At 36.6% G+C, this 21631-nt stretch overlaps 1 protein-coding gene across 4 annotated transcripts in view; it reads left to right on the forward strand.

The window, feature by feature from the left end:
- DIAPH2 (diaphanous related formin 2) overlaps positions 1–21631 on the forward strand; it is an 857286-nt gene that overhangs the window by 248118 nt on the left and 587537 nt on the right. For all 4 annotated transcript variants that reach the window (XM_059909954.1, XM_059909955.1, XM_059909956.1 and 1 more), the window contains 3 exons: positions 4102–4220; positions 6102–6218; positions 8938–9056. In XM_059909954.1, coding sequence (XP_059765937.1) covers positions 4102–4220; positions 6102–6218; positions 8938–9056 — 355 coding nt within the window. The remainder of the gene's footprint in view (positions 1–4101; positions 4221–6101; positions 6219–8937; positions 9057–21631) is intronic.

Below are 21631 nucleotides of genomic sequence, written 5' to 3' on the forward strand. Positions count from 1 at the left end.
ATTCCACTTTGAATGGTTCTTTCATCCATGACTTTAAAAAGCAAGGAATTGGTTGCAGTGAATCGAAGCATCATCGTAAGTGACCCGAATAGAGGTTCAATATGCAGTTAACTTAGGCACATTCACTAGTTATAGTGTATGTAACACACTTATTCTTGTTTTGTCACAAATCTCTCCTCATGAAAAGTCTGTGGTCTTATGTAGCTAGAGGTAATATTACAGTCCTCATTCTAGTGTGCTTTTGAGTTGCCTACTCAGTGTTTCCATCCTTGTCCTCTCGGAGCTGGTCCTCTGTTTCTGGGAGAGTACTCATGTCTTTGGATACTTGGCCTCAGGGGCTCCTGAAGATCCTCTACTCATTTACTAATATGCCATGTTTTTCTGCCTTAGTTGTTGCTGTCTCTTCCAGCTTTCATTTCCCTGTGTCTATTTATAATTAAACATTCATTTTCTACCTTATGCTACTGAATGGCTGGTCAAGAAAACTGTGACTCTCAATTTATTTAAGTCCTCATCTTTTCAGAAAGGGTATGCACAGTAGCTCTTGTCCTTACCTTTTGCACGTTTGCCAGGGTGTGCTCATTTCTGCTGGGTTCAGTGGTCTCATGGTATTTTTCCTTTGGTTACATTGACAGCTAAGATTTTGCATCAGTGTTTCTTAGCTACACTTTCGCATTGGCCCTATAGCTGTATATAAAGCCTCTTGCGGTACCCTGTACCTCTTAACTTATGCTTCCAGTTAGATTTTTCTTTAACTATCACATCTCTTCAGTATGCCCTGATTCTTAGATTTCAGGGATCCTTCAGCAAGAGGAAAGTGAGAAGTGTCATGTTTCTGCCTCTTAAAGTTTTGGAATAGAACCTACAAGGATTCTCAATTTCTTTTTCTTCCTGTGACAATGGAGTGAAATATGGCTAAATAGGGCTCTGGTTCTCAAGAAGTTGGGCATGGCCCCCTAAAGAGAGTCTATCAAAATCTTATTGGGGGTAGGGCAGAGATGTTTGGTTTGAAAGAAAATAATCCTCCCCAGGTATTTCTGATATACAATATGAGAATCAGAATCTAGGCAGATAGACCCTGAGATTAGAGGTCCTTCCCTTAATACCATACATTTCACTACTGTTGCTGTTGTCCTTGTAGTTTTATTATCACAATTTGGAGCAAAAGTCAGAATGGTCATGCTTTAATGTATAGTAGATGTACCTAACATGTCAACTGCTGTCTAGCTATCTAATTTACTAAATATTTACATTTCAACCACTAGAATTTATAGTAATATCAAACATCTTTTGCACATGCATGGAAGCCTAATAATATATTCATAGATGAGTCTTTAATATCCTGGCTTTTATCCTATTTACTCTTATTTTATACACTGTTCTAACAGGAGGAGCTTCCTAATTTTCTGGAATATATCATATTCAAAGCAGCAAATTAGACGTGGCTAGGGCTAATATAAATTGTTGGTACATGGATCAAAAATTATACCTATGTGGAATCATTAGGTATTGGGGAAGAATAGTTCTTAATAGTTCTTAGTATTTCAGTAATCCCTGAGACCATCATTGTAGTAGAGTGAAACTTTTGTTTCATATAATTATTAGAATCCTCAAGACAAGGACAGTTATTTTAATTACATTCTGTAGAAATTTATTTTCAAAATTTGCCCTGTCTCTATAGATAAATTATGACGTTTAAAGAGAGTTTATATTTCACTTACATGGAAAATTTACTTTTTATAAATTTGCTTTAGTAATTTGGGACAAATGAGTTATTAAACACTATATAGTGATTTTTAAAATAGTATTTTCTCTGTAGTTAACTTACATTGATTTCTTGTGAAGTTTTCTCCATCTGCCTTTTAGTTAGTTAAATAAATTAAGAAAATATTAGATAAGTCAGATATGTGAAGGAACAAGATAGTAAGAAATTGTGTCTGTAGGCAGCAGGCATTCTTAACCTCTTTTAAAAGACCGACAAACCCTTTTTTACTCTTGTGAAGACTCAATTTTGATTGCTTGACTGGTAATCAGTCATGTACTGGTAATGGACTTTGATTTCCTTTGAAGTACACCATATTATAGAGACTTAATTATATGTTTTAGAGAATCTGCTGAAAATATTCCGTATCTGTACAGCAAATCTGTTTAAAAAATAACTGAAACATATTTACAGTATTTCACGTAATTATTAGTAGTGTAATTCAGTAATTTTATGCCATTCTTCATTTAAAATATAAACTTCAGTGATGCATTTCCCTTTTTTCAATGGGGTATCTGTCACATTTGTGCTATATGAAACTTTTATTAATTCATTAAATGTTTATTTTATCAAGAATTTTTGAATATACCTTTCAAGGTTTGACATTTGAATGAAAGGAAATTTTTTATATATGTGTGTGTATGTAGATATGCATATATATTTTAATGGAGCATTATTAATGAACACTATGAGATATTTCATTTATACATATCTATATTTTTATATTGTGCTGTACATGTTCACATACCATATATATTATATAAATAATGTGTTGTCCTAGTTAAAAACTGAAATAAACATTTAACCAGTTATTTTCACTGAAAATATTTTAATCATGAAGGTTGAGTCCATGTTTTGTAAAGTTCTGATGCTGATTAAATGACAGTATTTAATTAACTTGTTTTTTCTATTTTTCAAACATATTTGAATGTGTTAAAGTCTGATAGTGAACATCTAAGAAAGAATATCTTGTGACGTAAGAATAAGGAAAAATTCCATATTATAAAATGTATTAAAGGTTTTTTCTGCAATGACCAGCATATTGGGTGTGTCTGGCTCCTGCTCTTTTCTGAATAGAGTTCAGAAATCACCTGATAATATAACTCACCAATGTTAGATAACTTTACATTCCAATAAATTTCTTCATTCCCCTTCAAAGTGGAAAGTTAGACCTAAAACAAATTATTACTCAAGAGGAAACTAAGTTTAAATACATGTATTTGTTATGTATTTTATATGCGATTATATAGAAACATATTAATATTTTCATATGCTCTGTAGGTAAATTATTATGTATGTGAATGTTAGAAAAAGAACACCTAGAAATTGCATAAATTTGTGTTTGGCTTCAGTAATAGCCGTTGCATCTCCATTTAAAATCGTCCTATTGAATAAAAATAGAAACAAAAAAATGGATCCGAGTTTGTTTTATCGACCTATTTTGAAGTACACCGTGCTTGCATTTCCTTTTAGAGTTCAAGCTCAGCTCTGAACATCCTAGTCCCTCTTTCGGTATCACCCTTGAGCATCCACAGTTGTGATTATCGATTTGGGTTTTGAAAGCGGCAACTTAATGGACACATATTAAAAGATATTCCAGGTGATATATATTAAGCCCAACAATCTCTAGTGTGGCATGCTTCCAAAGATTTTGTTTATACTATGATTTTGAAAATTATCAGAGGTTTGTAATGCATGTGCTTATAATGTATTACAAAAACAGGTCTTTGATGCCCAAGTTGGTATTTTGTGATTCGGCTAAGCAAAAATAAAAGGTGGGGGAGGAGGCTAGTTGTGCATCTTGATTAAAAAGTCCTGACGCCTTTTTGCTTTAAAATCACAAAATGTCATTTAAAATAAATTTGTTTTACAACTTTCCACGCCATACTTGGGACTGTTGTGCTTGAATATATCCTTGCATTTGTTCTTCATTAATACAATTGATCTATATTCGCATTTTTTGCCAGAGGCATATGTGAATGTTCTAACTGCATGAGTTCTTTTGCGATCTTTGATTAGTGTGTTTAGTCAAAGCGACAGCATTTAATTTGGGTTTGTAGCAATTAGTTTTTTTCCGTTGCGAAAGTGATTGTTAATTTTTTAATGTGAATTGTCAAAATCTGGAGCATGAAAAGAAATGCTGTGAATGCAATGAGGTTCTTTCATTTTAAAATAGAAAAACAGAGTACATTTACTTTCTTTCAGGAAACCAAGTGCCTGGGTCAATATTTGAAATTGCTTCTGTGTATGTAGATGAATAATAGTGTCAGGCCTTTATTGCCAAAGTATGGTGTTGTCAAACTGTTATTCGTCTGTTAAGTTTTCTGTTTATATATTAGGATCTGAAAGAAAAAGAGAATGACGAGCTTGATATTCAGTTGAAAGTATTTGATGAGAACAAAGAGGACGATCTAACTGAATTATCACACCGTCTCAATGACATTCGAGCAGAAATGGAATATCCTTTTGACGAACCACAGAAATCATTTTGCATGTACTGTGAAAAAGGGATTTGTGTGTGATTTTGTGAACCATTATTAGAATTCTTGTCTGCTAGCCCAATTTATATCCATTTATTTATATTAGAACTTCACGATGATGCTGTCCTTGAGATTCATGTTGAAGAATTGTCAGACTGTCCTGATGATTTACATAGACTGTATTGAAATCCGCACAATGGCTTGCTGCATTATAGGTATACTCTGCTCAGTGGTCTTGAATAGACAAGAGCCTAAGGCAGTATTCCTCATGGATAAGGATTTTTTTTTGGGAAAAGTTCAGTGAGTTCATATGTGACTATAGGTAATATACTTTTTCAGTTTATTAAATGGTACTCCAGTGATTTAGAGATATCATTCAATTCAAATAGATGTCTTATTCTCAATCCAAATATTTTGGTTCCTTAGCGGGGGGAAAAAAAGTTTAGATGTGATAGGGTCTGACTATAACAAGGATGCTAGAGTAGAAGCATTTGAGTCAAACACAACTAGCATATAATCTTCCTATGGCAATGATTTTATACAAAATGATTTTAGATCTAAAAGATGGTTGTCATAGCATTGCTGGCCATTTGTTTCACACCCATTAAATTTCTTACTTATGGGTTCTGGGGAAATTGGGAAATACTTCGGAACCAAAATGACCTTTGAGCTGGAGTTTTTCTCTATAACGTCTTCTTCCATCTTCCTTCTCACTCTACAGTACTTTGCTTGCATCTGCCTTATTTATATACACTTCTTTGTGCCTATGAGATGGAGGGCACAAGTGTTTCAACTTTTTCCCCCATGTTCCTATCAAAGCATCTTACACATGAGTACTGGATAAGTGCAATGAATAACAATTTTGTTATTATGAGAGATAATTTCTAGTAATTTCTTATCCTTCATCAGTGACTCTAGTCTACAGTGGTCTCTATAATATTAAATGCTTTTTATATCAATTAATAAATATCTTGCTTTATATAAATTTCTCTTCATCAGAAAGCTATTTTTGGATCTATTCCGCAGCCATCGAGAGGACCTTATGAGACTTTAACACAACACTCTTACATGGGGTCTAAGAAGTAATCCATCACATACTTAATTCTATTTCAGAGAAAACGTTGACATTTCAGGTTATTTTTAAGATGCTGAATTACATCTCCTCTTCTCCTTTTCTTTTACATCGATTTTTCTAGGTCCTCGCTTTTCTTATAAAAGTGAATCCAGTTTTTAAATCTGTTTTCTAGTTTACTAAAAGCATTTAAACTTCTACCACTCTTTTTATATCCTAAGAAAAATATGTTTCAAGTTCCTTATCAAATAATGACATACAAATGAATGCAAACAGTAATGATTTCATATGTAGTAAGTATTTCATCTGTATAAAATAAAACTGGTTTTTATGAACTTTTAGCAGCCCACACAATGCTTATTTGCCTTACTATCTTATGTGGGCAGTGAAAAGACAGGAGTATTGGCTTGCATGCATAATATAGGTTCCCATCACAACCACAGGAAGGTCAAGAAAAAAACATTTTCATTAATGGCATTGCTGTTCCAATGGTACCAACTATAAGCTGGAATTTTAAAATATAATGAACAGCTGATCATTTAAGCGTTTAATGGTTAAATGGTCTTGGAAATACTCTAAGTCTCTTTCACTTGTTAAAAGGTTAAAGTGATCCATAGGTTAAATTTCGTTTTGGAAATGTTTTAAATACTGGAACATGGAGTTGAAGGTTTAGAAACAGTAATGCAAACAAAATGATATATCAGTGTTTTCAAAACTGAAGCTGCTTTTGTTATGAATGAAACTGTTATCAAGAATCTTTGATTTTTTTCCTTTACTTACTTTCCACTGATATGAATGAAGTGTACCATCTTCTGTATAATATGTTGAAGGACACTGCTGCTGAAAATTACTTATTATCCATTCTACAACATTTTTTGCTCATCAGAAATGATTATTATATCAGGTAAGAGGCTGTTACGAGAGTACAATTTGTATAATTTGAATTGGATATTAAAGGAAAATTAACAATGTAGTGGGGTCTAGACAGTATATGCATATATATATATATATATATGCATGGAGTATAAGAGTTTGACGACTCTAGATAACATTTTTAAAAAGGTGTCAAAATCTATTTTTAATTGGGACAGAAGAATATACTTATAAAAATGAGGTATGCCATTTCAGTAGCAATGAACCCAACAGATTTTACTGACCCTATGATGAATTTTTTTTGTGGCACAGAGTAAGCTCTGAAGAGTCTATGGTAGAACTTTTAAGTCCTCGTACTTTTTTTTTTTTTTTTATGTTCAGTCCACCTATTCTTCTAGGTCTCTCTCTAGCTGGCTGAAGCCATGTGTAAGATCTGAGCCAACGGACTTGACTGGCTCCTCCTGAATTTCTTACCCACAAAAATGTGAGGGATAATAAGATTATGTTATTGTTTTGAACCACTAAGTTCTGAGATGATTTTATGAAGCAATAAGTGAAAGGAAATGGGAAATATTATTCTGGCAAGCAATATACACAGGTAAACATAAAGTTCAAATAGTAAAGGAAAAAGAGAAGAGTGGGCATCCTGGGACATCTAGCAGTATCTGCCACACTTCCCATGAATTTATATAATGTGGTGGTAGGAACAATAGAATATAGAGATAGTATCACTATATTGTAATGTGGTAAAAGTGCTTTAATTTTAGTGTGCACAGGGTGTGTGGATGTGGATATTTTTTTGAACCTGGTAGCTGAAGGAAGCCCTCCTTCAGAAGTTTAATAATAATAAAAACAGCAATGATAACATTTGCTCTTTAGTAAGCATTTTAAGTCCTTGTAGATTTTAATAAGACTATTGTTATTCCTCTTGTATAGTATTTATCTAGAAATAGGTGTGATCTTATCTAAGAAAATAATAATACTAATATTTCAGCTGTATACACAGCAATGTAATTCTTCTAAATAAACGAATATAATAATAATCCTTAAAGTCAGAAATTTCAGAGTGTAGTTCTGGTAATATATCTGAAAACCAGAAAATTAGAGAAGGGTTTCTGAATGACTGAAATTATCCATACGTTGGTGACCATGATCTTATATTTAACTGTTTAAGAGACTCTTAGTTGTTCTTTGTACTCTAATATGCATGAAATTCTAGCAACCTAGGTTCTCTGATTTCTCAAACCTTGCTTGATTAAAGGGCAAAGGAAGGCTACCATGGGGTCGGGTACAGTCACAACAAAAATGACAATTCTAAAGTCCATAGAGAACTATTATAGTTCTCTTATAGTTCAGGCCAGTTGCAATAACTGATGGGCATCATGATGTTACAGAGACATAGAAAAATGTTTAAAATATGCTGTTTTTTTTAAAGCAGGAAATATAGTAATCCAACCAAAATGATTGTTGTTTTCTCAAATAAGTGCTGGCAACTAAAGGGGTACTGTGCCCATGGGTACATAGTTACCTGGGGAAATAATTTGTGTGAAACCATCCATTTCTCAGTAACTTTGAATAAACAAGAAGTTCTAACATGACATCCTTTTCATCCTGAGAACATCCATGTGAGGTAGATGTGCAACTAGCACTTTTATTCTGCTTATGGATAATTAATTTGTCCTGAAAGAGAACCATTGTGTTTTCCCTGTTTACCCAGAGTCATTGACTAGATTGATTATAATCCAATATTGTTTACCCTAGACCTGATGATGACTTGAAAAAGCCTCAGATGTGTAATACATATTACTATTTATTCTTATCCTTGAGATCGGCCCCATGACAAAAGACATATAAGAGCAATTAGAATATGTTTGGCTTTATTTGCAAACTTTTAGTAGGTTGGCTAGTTATCAGCACACTAATTTTAGGGATGTTTATGTCATAGTTTGTCCATAGTAGTATTTCTTTCTGATTTTTCTCTGTTGAATTTATTAGCTGCTGATAAATACTAAATTTTCCCCGAATTTTAATGCAAAAAATGCCTTTTTAAATTTTTTGAAGTATGTAAGTGGTCATTTTTAAGGCCAGAATTACCTTGATAGATTACAGAATTAGGAAATGTTTCAAAACCTTTGACACTTTGAACAAATTGAAGCTATCGCCATGCATATTTAGTGTGTATGTGTCTATAAAATGGATCTTTTAAAATATGTGTATAAATAGATCTTTGGAGTAGTCTGTAACATAAGTGGCTGAGTCCAGTTTTGTAAAAGCTGTTATAGCTATCTTGAGTAAAAGTGTGGCAGTAAATTCAATACATTGTTTGCCATGTAATGCCAAGGTACTCATTCCTTATTGAAATTTAGAACTTGGAGAGGCCTAGAACCATTTCTGTATCCATAGATGTAGAACTAAAGAGTCATTTGTTTTTATTAACTTCAGGAACAATAGCTTAAGTAAGTAGATAAGGTTGATAAGTATCTTTGAACACAAGCATGAATCCCTGCAAACTAGAGTATTAAGTCACTAAGTGTTCACAGTTGATTATATTACAATGGGTTTTGCACTATAACATCCAGCCCATCTTTAAGCTTAGGCATATTCCTCCTGAGTGAGTGTAATGGCTAGAAAAGGGTTTTTTAGCCTGCTAGAAAATGACCTCGTTTTCTTTATCATGCAGAATCACTTCTTAAGAAAATTGATTTGTATAGTTAGAAAAGGTATTCAAGATTACTTCTTCTCTTTTGCAGGCCACAGTATTACAAAATAGTTGAGGAATGTGTTTCACAGATAGTGCTGCACTGCAGTGGTATGGACCCAGATTTCAAGTACAGACAAAGATTAGACATTGATTTCACTCATCTGATAGGTATGTGATATAACCCTCAATGTCATTTGATTGTGTTTTACTCTCTTTTGTCTAATAGACACTTTTTAAGTGTAGCTCTCTCACTAAACTTCCTCTATTAATATCTGGTAAGTCATTGTGTCTGTGGGTACTCATTTGCTATAATTATTAGTTATGATGATCACGAGAGTTCTGCCTCTGTGATTGGAAATACTAATCTATTTGTTAAGTTTCAACACTCTTGAATTCAGTTTAAAGTCAATGCCGCACCAAAAACATTACATTAGGAGTGAATGCCTTGCTTTTTAGAAACATGACTCTGAAATCCATTGATTCAATTTATGCTGGTACATTTGTGGTTTTGTAGAAATCACGTGAACAACAGGGTCTAATTAGTAATGCTATGTTATTAGTGTTCAGGTCTGAGAAAGGAAATACAGGTTGGTTTCAGTAACTTAAGACCTTTTAATTCTATTAAAGTAGATCGCTTTATATTTTCATAGAGCTTAGAGCTGGGAAAGAATTTGAGGTGATCATGTTCATCTACTTGGATTGTTGTGGAAATGACCTTATATTATCTGAGACTGGTAGCTAGCTACACTTTCTGGAACAATCTCTGATGGATGATGTGAAACGTCTCTTGTGAAATATACTATGCCATATGACCTTATAGTTAAGCAGTTTTATTTATACCTAATCGAAATCACTATTGCTACGATTCAAGCATGAACTCATTTGTCTTTGTCTTTAAAGGTAGGAAACAACAGCTGTTGAATACCAGTTATATGTTATTCTTCACTCCATAGCCCAGGGAAGACTCACAGTAATATTCAAAGATGAATTCCTTGTTATTTATCATGTGTTATTCTCATCTGATTGTGAAACTAATGCTCACTTATCATAGGCAATCTGGAGACTTGTGTAAGTGACAAAATAAAGCACCAATTACACTTTTCAAGCTCAGTACATTTCACCATTACTCACTGTTCAGCTCAGTACGTCTTGTGATCTCCATCTTCATCTCCATCTTCATCTCTCTCTCTCTCTCTCTCTCTCTCTTGCTCTCACTCTATCTCCAACCCTCCTCTATTCCTCTTCTATATATCTATATGCTGATTTTTCATGGAGCATTATATTATTAGAATTTTTCAATATTAACCTTCAAAATGTGACTTTGAATGTCTATATAATATTCCATTTTATAGAATGTCATAATCATCTTGACCAGTCCTTTCTTATTGTACATACAGATTGTTTTCAGGTTTTTATAATTATAAATGAATTTACTGTGAACATTCTTTATATAAATATTTGGCTTCTTCTCAGTATTTCCTTAGGATTGATTCCTCTGAGGGTGTGAATTTTGAAAGGCCAAATGCTTTTCAGAAAGCTTGTGCCAATGTACCCTGCCCCTTCAATTAATGTGAATGTTGGCCTCACTGCATATTTTTCCCTGAGCTTAATAAACTCAGTAGCTTATTTCATATTTGTTGAGAGAGTTATAAGGGACTGTTTCCAAATACTTGTATTGGCTTAAAATCTATTGTGGACCGTAGTGTCGATGGACACTTAGGTTGCTTCCATGTCCTGGCTATTGTAAATAGAGCTGCAATGAACATTGTGGTACATGACTCTTTTTGAATTATGGTTTTCTCAGGGCATATGCCCAGTAGTGGGATTACTAGGTCATATGGTAGTTCTATTTTTAGTTTTTTAAGGAACCTCCATACTGTTCTCCATAGTGGCTGTATCAATTTACATTCCCACCAACAGTGCAAGAGGGTTCCCTTTTCTCCACACCCTCTCCAGCGTTTATTGTTTGTAGATTTCTTGATGATGGCCATTCTGACTGGTGTGAGGTGATACCTCATTGTAGTTTTGATTTGCATTTCTCTAATGATTATTGATGTTGAGCATCCTTTCATGTGTTTGTTGGCAATCTGTATATCTTCTTTGGAGAAATGTCGATTTAGGTCTTCTGCCCATTTTTGGATTTCGTTGTTTGTTTTTTTGATATTGAGCTGCATGAGCTGCTTATATATTTTGGAGATTAATCCTTTGTCAGTTGCTTCATTTGCAAATATTTTCTCCCATTCTGAGGGTTGTCTTGTGGTCTTTATGGCTTCCTTTGCTGTGCAAAAGCTTTTAAGTTTGATTAGGTCCCATTTGTTTTTATTTCCATTTCTCTAGGAGGTGGGTCAAAAAGGGTCTTACTGTGATTTATGTCATAGAGTGTTCTGCCTATGTTTTCCTCTAAGAGTCTTATAGTGTCTGGCCTTACATTTAGGTCTTTAATCCATTTTGAGTTTATTTTTGTGTATGGTGTTAGGTAGTGTTCTAGTATCATTCTTTTACATGTAGCTGTCCAGTTTTCCCAGCACCACTTATTGAAGAGGCTGTCTTTTCTCCATTGTATGTTCTTGCCTCCTTTATCAACGATAAGGTGATCATATGTGCGTGGGTTTATCTCTGGGCTTTCTATCCTGTTCCATTGAGCTATATTTCTCTTTTTGTGCCAATATCATACTGCCTTGATTACTGTAGCTTTGGAGTATAGTCTGAAGTCAGGGAGCCGAATTTCTCCAGCTCCATTTTTATTTCTCAAGATTCCTTAGGCTATTCAGGGTCTTTTGTGTTTCCATAAAAATTGTGAAATTTTTTGTTCTAGGTCTGTGAAAAATGCCATTGGTAGTTTGATAGGGATTGCATTGAATCGCTGGAATGCTTTGGGTAGTATAGTCATTTTCACAATGTTGACTCTTCCAATCCAAGATCATGGTGTATCTCTCCATCTGTTTGTATTCTCTTTAATTTCTTTCATCAGTGTCTTATAGTTTTCTGCCTACAGGTCTTTTGTCTCCTTAGGTAGGTTTATTCCTAAGTATGTTATTCTTTTTGTTGCAGTGGTAAATGGGAGTGTTAGCTTAATTTTTCTCTCAGATTTTTCATCATTAGTGTATAGGAAAGCAAGAGATTTCTATGCATTAATTTTGTATCCTGCTACTGTACCAAATTCATTGATTACCTCTAGTAGTTTTCTGGTAGCATCTTTTGGATTCTCTACGTATAGTATCATGTCACTTGCAAGCAGTGACAGTTTTACTTCTTCTTTTCCAATTTGGATTCCTTTTACTTCTTTTTCTTCTCTGGTTGCTGTGGCTAAAACTTCCAAAACTATGTTGAATAATAGCGGTGAGTGTGGGCAACCTTGTCTTGTTCCTGATCTTAGAGGAAATGGTTTCAGTTTTTCACCATTGAGAATGATGTTAGCTGTGAGTTTGTCATATATGGCCTTTATTATGTTGAAGTAGGTTCCCTTTATGCCTACTTTCAGGAGAGTTTTTATCATAAATGGGTGTTGAATCTTCTCAAAAGCTTTTTCTTCATCTGTTGAGATTATCATATGCTTTTTATCCAGTTTGTTAATATGGTGTATCACGTTGAATGATTTGTGTATATTGAAGAATCCTTGCATTCCTGGGATAAACCCCACTTGATCATGGTGTATGATCCTTTTAACGTGCCATTGGATTCTGTTTGCTAGTACTTTGTTGAGGATTATTGCATCTATGTTCATCAGTGATATTGGCCTGTAGTTTTCTTTCTTTGTGACATCTTTTACTGGTTTTGGTATCAGGGTGATGGTGGCCTCGTAGAATGAGTTTGGGAGTGCTCCTCCCTCTGCTATATTTTGGAAGAGTTTGAGAAGGATAGGTGTTAGCTCTTCTCTAAATGTTTAATATAATTTGCCTGTGAAGCCATCTGGTCCTGGGCTTTTGTTTTTTGGAAGATTTTTAATCAGAGTTTCAATTTCAGTGCTTGTGATTGGTCTGTTTATAATTTCTATTTCTTCCTGGTTAAGTATTGGAAGGTTGTGCTGTTCTAAGAATTTGTCCATTTCTTCCAGGTTGTCCATTTTATTGGCATATAGTTGTTTGTAGTAATCTCTCATGATCCTTTGTATTTCTGCAGTGTCAGTTGTTACTTCTCCTTTTTCATTTCTAGTTCTGTTGATTTGAGTCTTCTCCCTTTTTTTCTTGATGAGTCTGGCTAATGGTTTTTCACTTTTGTTTATCTTCTCAAAGAACCAGCTTTTAGTTTTATTGATCTTTGCTATCGTTTCCTTCATTTCTTTTTCATTTATTTCTGATCTGATCTTTATGATTTCTTTCCTTCTGCTAACTTTAGAGTTTTTTTGTTCTTCCTTCTCTAACTGCTTTAGGTGTAAGGTTAGGTTGTTTATTTAAGATTTTTCTCTTTTCTTGAGGTAGGCTTGTATTGCTATAAACTTCCCTGTTAGAATAGCTTTTGCTGCATCCCATAGGTTTGGGGTCATCATGTTTTAATTGTCATTTGTTTCAAGGTATTTTTTGATTTCCTCTTTGATTTCTTCAGTGATCTCTTGGTTATTTAGTAGTGTATTGTTTAGCCTCCATGTGTTTGTATTTTTTAAGTTTTTTTCCTGTAATTGATATTTAGTCTCATAATATTGTAGTCAGAAAAGATAATTGATATGATTTCAATTTTCTTAAATTTACCAATGCTTGATCTGTGACCCAAGGTATGATGTATCTTGGGGAATGTTCCATGAGCACTTGAGAAGAAAGTGTATTCTGTTGTTTTTGGATGGAATGTCCTATAAATATCAGTTAAGTCCATGTTGTTTAATGTGTCATTTAAAGTTTGTGTTTCCTTATTTATTTTCATTTTGGATGATCTGTCCATAGGTGAAAGTGGAGTGTAAAGTCCCCTACTATGACTGTGTTACTTTCGATTTCCCCTTTTATGGCTGTTAGTATTTGCCTTATGTATTGAGGTGCTCCTATGTTGGGTGCATGAATATTTACAACTGTTATATCATCTTCTTGGATTGATCCCTTGATCATTATGTAGTGTCTTGCTTGTCTTTTGTAATAGTCTTTATTTTAAAGTCTATTTTGTCTGATATGAGAATGGCTACTCCAGCTTTGTTTTGATTTCCATTTGCATGGAATATCTTTTTCCATCCCCTCACTTTCAGTCTGTATGTGTCTCTAGGTCTGAAGTGGGTCTCTTGTAGACAGCATACATACGGGTCTTATTTTTGTATCCATTCAGACAGTCTGTGTCTTTTGGTTGGAGCATTTAATCCATTAACATTTAAGGTAATTATTGATATGTATGTTACTATTACCATTTTCTTAATTGTTTTGCGTTTGTTATCGTAGTTCTTTTCCTTCTCTTGTGTTTCCTGCTGAGAGAAGTTCCTTTAGCATTTGTTGTAAAGTTGGTTTCGTGGTGTTGAATTCTCTTAACTTTGGCTTGTCTGTAAAGGTTTTACTTTCTCCATTAAATCTGAATGAGATCCTTGCTGAGTAGAGTAATCTTTCTTGTAGGTTTTTCCCTTTCATCACTTTGAATATGTCCTGCCACTCCCTTCTGGCTTGCAGAGTTTCTGCTGAAAGGTCAGCTCTTAACCTTATGGGGATTCCCTTGTATGTTATTTGTTGCTTTTCCCTTGCTGTTTTTAACATTTTTTCTTTGTATTTAATTTTTGATAGTTTGATCAATATGTGTCTTGGCATGTTTCTCTTTGGATTTGTCCTGTATGGGACTCTCTGTGCTTCCTGGGCTTGATTGACTATTTCCTTTCCCATATTAGGGAAGTTTTCAACTATAATCTCTTCAAATATCTTCTCAGTCCCTTTCTTTTTCTCTTCTTCTTCTGGGACCCCTGTAATTTGAATGTTGGTGTGCTTAATGTTGTCCCAGAAGTCTCTGAGACTGTCCTCAATTCTTGTCATTCTTTTTTCTTTATTCTGCTTTGCAGTAGTTATTTCCACTGTTTTATCATCCAGGTCATTTATCCGTTCTTCTGCCTCAGGTATTCTGCTATTGATTCCTTCTAGAGAATTTTTAGTTTTATTTATTGTGTTCATCATTGTTTGTTTGGTCTTTAGTTCTTCTGTGTCCTTGTTAAACGTTTCTTTTATTTTCTCCATTCTATTTCCAAGATTTTGTATCATCTTTACTATCCTTGCTATGAATTCTTTTTCAGGTAGACTGCCTATGTCCCCTTCATTTGTTTGGTCTGGTGGGTTTTTACCTTGCTCCTTCATCTGCTGCGTATGTCTTTGTCTTCTCATTTTGGTTAACTTACTGTGTTTGGGGTCTCCTTTTCGCAGGCTGCAGGTTTGTAGTTCCCGTTGTTCTTGGTGCCTGACCCCAGTGAGTGAGGTTGGTTCAGTGGTTTGTGTAGGTTTTCTGGTGGAGGGGATGGTTGCCTGTGTTTTGGTGGTTGGGGCTGGATTTTGTCTTTCTGGGGGCAGGGCCTCATCTCGTGGTGTGTTTTGGGGTGTCTATGAACTTATTATGATTTTAGGGAGTCTCTCTGCTAATGGTTGGGGTTGTGTTCCTGTCTTGCTGGTTATTTGGCATGGGGCTTCAGCACTGGAGCTTGCTGGCCATTGGGTGGAGCTGGGTCTTAGCACTGAGATGGAGATATTTGGGAGAGCTCTCGCCAGTTGATACTACATTGGGCCGGGAGGTCTCTGATGGTCCAGTGTCCTGAACTCTGCTCTCCTACCTCAGAGTCTCCGGCCTGACCCCAGGCCGGAGCACCAAGACCCTGTCAGCAACATGGCTCAGAAGAAAACGAAGAAAAAAAGAAAGAAAAAATAATAATAATACTAAAAAAAAAAGAAGACAGCAGCCAAACCAATAAGGAAATCCGCCAATGATAAAAAGTGCTAACAGCTAAACTAAGATAAACCTAAAAATCAGAAACAGATCGGTCACAACAGCAAACCCCAAGCTCCTATTGCTCGCAAAGTCCACCGCCTCAATTTTGGGAAGGTTTGTTGTCTATTCAGGTATTCCACAGATGCAGGGTATATCAAGTTGTTGGTGGGGATTTAATCCACTGCTCCTGAGGCTGCACTGAGAAATTTCCCTTTCTCTTCTTTATTCTCAGAGTTCCTCGAGTTCAGCTTTGGTTTTGGCCCTACTTGTGTGTGTAGGTCGCCCTCAGGCATCTGTTTCCGCCCAGACAGGACAGGGCTAAAGCATCGGGTGATTAGGGGGCTCTTGCTCATTCAGGCCAGGGGGGAGGGATGGGTATGGTAGTTATAATTGGAATGTGGGGTGAGCCTGTGGCGGCAGAAGCCAGTGTGACATTGCAGGAGCCTGAGGCACACCTTGTGTTCTCCTGGTGAACTTGTCCTGGATCACGGGACCCTGGCAGTGGTGTGCTGCACAGGCTCCTGGGGGGCTATGGATAATGACCTGTGCTTGCACACAGGATTCTTGGTGGCTGCAGCAGCAGTGTTAGTGTTTCATGCCCATCTCTGGTGTCTGATCTGATAGCTGTGGCTCACGCCTGTCTCTGGAGCTTGTTTAGGCGGTGCTCTGCCTTCTGTGGGCAGACAGGGAAGGAATCCCCTCTCCTTGTGAAACAGTGGTCTCTTTTCTCTTAGGGAGGTCCAGACTTTTATCCGGACTCCCTCCTAGCTTGCTGTGGTGCACTAGCCCCCTCAAGCTGTGTTCACGAAGCCAACCCGAGTCCTCTCCCGGGGATCTGACCTCTGAAGCCAGAGCCTCAGCTCCCAGCCCCCACCTGCCCCGGCGGGTGATCAGACAAGCCTCTCAGGCTGGTGAGTGTTGGTTGGCACTGATCCTCTGTGCAGGAATCTCTCCACTTTGCCCTCTGCACCCCTGTTGCTGCACTCTCCTCTGTGACTCTGAAACTTCCCCCCACAACCCCCCATCTCTGCCAGTGAAGGGGCTTCGTAGTGGGTGGGAACTTTTTCTCATTCACAGCTTCCTCCCAGAGGTGCATGTTCTGTCCCTATTGTCTGTGTTTTTTTCTTTTTTCTTTTGCCCTATCCAGTTGCATGGGGATTTTCTTGCTTTTTGGGAAGTCTGAGGTCTTCTGCCAACGTTCAGTAGGTGTTCTGTAGGCGTTGTTCCACATGTAGATGTACTTTTGATGTATTTGTCGGGAGGAAGGTGATCTCCACATCTTACTCCTCAGCCATCTTCAAGGTCCCTCTCCCAATGAAATTTTAATCAAAATGATTACCTACCAGTGCCAGTACTGCACAGATATGGCCCCCCTTTGATCTCATCATTTCCCAATTTCTTCCTTAGTAACCTTATTCCAGCCACATAGTTCTTTACAGCAAAGAAAAATCTTTATTGCGGTATACGTGATATAAGAAAAGTGACCTACATTTAAAGTATAAAATTTGATAAATTTTGATATTTGTGTCTACCTTTAAAACCATCATCACAGTCAAGATAATAAGCATCTCAAGATGGCAGAGTAGAAGGACGTGCTCTCACTCCCTCTTGCGAGAGCACCGGAATCACAACTAACTGCTGAACAATCATCGACAGCAAGACACTGGAACTCACCAAAAAGATACCCCACATCCAAAGACAAAGGAGAAGCCACAATGAGACAGTAGGAGGGGCGCAACCACATTAAAATCAAATCCTATAACTACTTGGTGGGTGACTCACAAACTGGAGAACACTTATATCGCAGAAGTCCACCCACTGGAGTGAAGGTTCTGAGGCCCACGTTAGGCTTCCCAACCTGGGGGTCCAGCAACAGGAGGAAGAATTCCTAGAGAATCAGACTTTGAAGGCTAGCAGGATTTGATTGCAGGACTTCAACAGGATTGGGAGAAAGAGAGACTCCACTCTTGGAGGGCACACACAAAGTAGTGTGCGCATTGGGAGCCAGGGGAAGGAGCAGTGACCCCATAGGAAACTAAACCAGACCTACCTGCTAGTGTTGGAGGCTCTCCTGCAGAGGCGGGGGGTGGCTGTGTCTCACCATGAGGACAAGGACACTGGCAGCAGAAGTTCTAGGACGTACTCCTTGGCGTGAGCCCTCCCAGAGTCTGCCGTTAGCCCCACCAAAGAGCCCAGGTGTGCTCCAGTGTTGGGCCGCCTCAGGCCAAACAACCAACAGGGAGGAAACCCAGCCCCACCCATCAGCAGACAAGCAGATTACAGTTTTACTGAGCTCTGCCCACCAGAGCAACAGTCAGCTCTACCCACCACCAGTCCCTACCATCAGGGAACTTGCACCAGCCCCTTAGATAGCCTCATCCACCAGAGGGCAGAAAGCAGAAGCAAGAAAATCTACAATCCTGCAGCCTGTGGAAAAAGAAGCACATTCACAGAAAGATAGACAAGATGAAAAGGCAGAGGGCTATGTACCAAATGAAGGAACAAGATAAAACCCCAGAAAACAACTAGATGAAGTTGAGATAGGCAACCTTCCAGAAATATAATTCAGAATAATGACAGTGAAGATGATTCAGGACCTCAGAAAAAAAATGGAGGCAAAGATGGAGAAGATGCAAGAAATGTGTAACAAAGACCTAGAAGAATTAAAGAACAAACACCTAGAAGAATTAAAGAACAAACAAACAGAGATGAACAATACAATAACTGAAGTGAAAACTACACTAGAAGGAATCAGTAGCAGAATAACTGAGGCAGAAGAACAGATAAGTGACCTGGAAGACAGAATGGTGGAATTCACTGCTGCGGAACAGACTAAAGAAAAAAGAATGAAAAGAAATGAAGACAGCCTAAGAGACCTCTGGGACAACATTAAACGCAACAACATTCACATTATAGGGGTCCCAGAAGGAGAAGAGAGAGAGAAAGGGCCAGAGAAAATATTTGAAGAGATTATAGTCGAAAACTTCCCTAACACGGGAAAGGAAATAGCCACCCAAGTCCAGGAAGCGCAGAGAGTCCCATACAGAATAAACCCAAGGAGAAACACGCCGAGACACATAGTAATCAAATTGACAAAAATAAAAGACAGGGAAAAATTATTGAAAGCAAAAAGGGAAAAACAACAAATAACATACAAGGGAACTCCCATAAGGTTAACAGCTGATTTCTCAGCAGAAACTCTTCAAGCCAGAAGGGAATGGCATGACATATTTAAAGTGATGAAAGGGAAGACCTACAACCAAGATTACTCTAACCGGCAAGGATCTCATTCAGATTCGACGGAGAAATCAAAAGCTTTACAGACAAGCAAAAGCTAAGAGAATTCAGCACCACCAAACCATCTCTACAACAAATGCTAAAGGAACTTCTCTAAGTGGTAAACACAAGAGAAGAAAAGGACCTACAAAAACAAGCCTGAAACAATTAAGAAAATGGTAATAGGAACATACATATCAATAATTACCTTAAATGTTAATGGATTAAATGCTCCAACCAAATGACCCAGGCTCACTGAATGGATACAAAAACAAGACCCATACGTATGCTGTCTATAGGAGACCCACTTCCGACCTAGGGACACATACAGACTGAAGTTGAGGGGATGGAAAAAGATATTCCATGCAAATGGAAATCAAAAGAATGCTGAAGTAGCAATATTCATATCAGATAAAATAGACTTTAAAATAAAGAATGTTACAAGAAACAAGGAAGGACACTACATAATGGTCAAGGGATCAATCCAAGAAGAAGATATAGCAATTATAAATATATATGCACCCAACATAGGAGCACCTCAATGCATAAGGCAACTGCTAACAGCTATAAAAGAGGAAATCAACAGTAACACAACAATAGTGGGGGACTTTAATACCTCACTTACACCAATGGACAGATCATCCAAACAGAAAATTAATAAGGAAACACAAGTTTTAAATGACACAGTAGACCAGGTAGATTTAATTGATATTTATAAGAAATTCCAACCAAAAACAGCAGATTACAATTTCTTCTCAAGTGCGCACAGAACATTTTCCAGGATAGATCACATCTTGGGTCACAAATCAAGCCTCAGTAAATTTAAGAAAATTGAAATCATATCAAGCATCTTTTCTGACTACAATGCTATGAGATTAGAAATCAGTTACAGGGAAAAAAACGTAAAAAACACAAACACATGGAGGTTAAACAATACGTTACTAAATAACGAAGAGATCACTGAAGAAATCAAAGAGGAAATCAAAAAATACCTAGAGACAAATAACAACCAAAACACGATGGTCCGAAACCTATGGGATGCAGCAAAAGCAGTTCTACGAGGCCAGTTTATAGCAATACAAGCCTACCTCAAGAAACAAGTAAATTCTCAAGTAAACAATCTAACCTTACACCTAAAGGAACTAGAGAAAGAAGAACAAAGAAAACCCAAATTTGGTAGAAGGAAAGAAATCATAAAGATCAGAGCAGAAATAAATGAAACAGAGACAAAGAAAACAGTAGCAAAGATCAATAAAACTAAAGGCTGGTTCTTTGAGAAGATAAACAAAATTGATAAACTATTAGCCAGACTCGTCAAGAAAAAGAGGGAGAGGACTCAAATCAAGAAAATTAGAAATGAAAAAGGGGACGTTACAACAGGCACCTCAGAAATACAAAGCGTCCTAAGAGACTACTACAAGCAACTCTATTCCTATAAAATGGACAACCTGGAAGAAATGGACAAATTCTTAGCAAGGTATAACTTTCCAAGACTGAAGGAGGAAGAAATAGAAAATATGAACAGACCAATCACAAGTAATGAAATTGAAACTGTGATTAAAAATCTTCCAACAAACAAAAGTCCAGGACCAGATGGCTTCACAGGTGAATTCTATCAAACATTTAGAGAAGAGCTAACACCCATCCTTCTCAAACTCCTCCAGAAATATGCAGAGGAAGGAACACTTCCAAACTCATTCTATGAGGCCAGCATCACCCTGATACCAAAACCAGACAAAAATACTACAAAAAAAGAAAATTACAGACCAATATCACTGATGAATATAGATGCAAAAATCCTCAACGAAATACTAGCAAACAGAATCCAACACCACACTAAAAGGATCATACAGCATGATCAAGTGGGATTTATCCCAGGGATGCAAGGATTCTTCAATACATGCAAATCAATCAATGTGATACACCATATTAACAAATTGAAGAATAAAAAGTATATGATCATCTCAATAGATGCACAAAAAGCTTTTGACAAAATTCAACACCCATTTTTGATAAAAACTCTCCAGAAAGTGGGCATAGAGGGAACCTACCTCAACATAATAAAGGCCATATATGAGAAACCCACAGCTAACATCATTCTCAGTGGTGAAAAACTGAAAGCATTTCCTGTAAGATCAGGAACAAGACAAGGATGTCCACTCTTGCCACTATTATTCGAGATAGTTTTGGAAGTCTTAGCTATGGTAATCAGAGAAAAAAAGAAGTAAAAGGAAAACAAACTGGAAAAGAAGAAGTAAAACAGTCAGTGTTTGCAGATGATCTGATACTGTACATAGAGAATCCTAAAGATGCCACCAGAAAACTACTAGAGCTAATCAATGAATTTGGTAAAGTAGCGGAATACAAAATTAATGCACAGAAATCTCTTGCATTCCTATACACTAATGATGAAAAATCTGAAAGAATTTAAGGATACATTCCAATTTACCATTGCAACAAAAAGAATAAAATACCTAGGAATAAACCTACTTAGGGAGACAAAAAACCTGTATGCAGAAAACTATAAGGCACTGATGAAAGAAATTAAAGATGATAGCAGCAGATGGAGAGATATACCATGTTCTTGGATTGGAAGAATC

The sequence above is a fragment of the Balaenoptera ricei genome, chromosome X (assembly GCF_028023285.1).
Source record: "Balaenoptera ricei isolate mBalRic1 chromosome X, mBalRic1.hap2, whole genome shotgun sequence".
Classification (NCBI taxonomy): domain Eukaryota; kingdom Metazoa; phylum Chordata; class Mammalia; order Artiodactyla; family Balaenopteridae; genus Balaenoptera; species Balaenoptera ricei.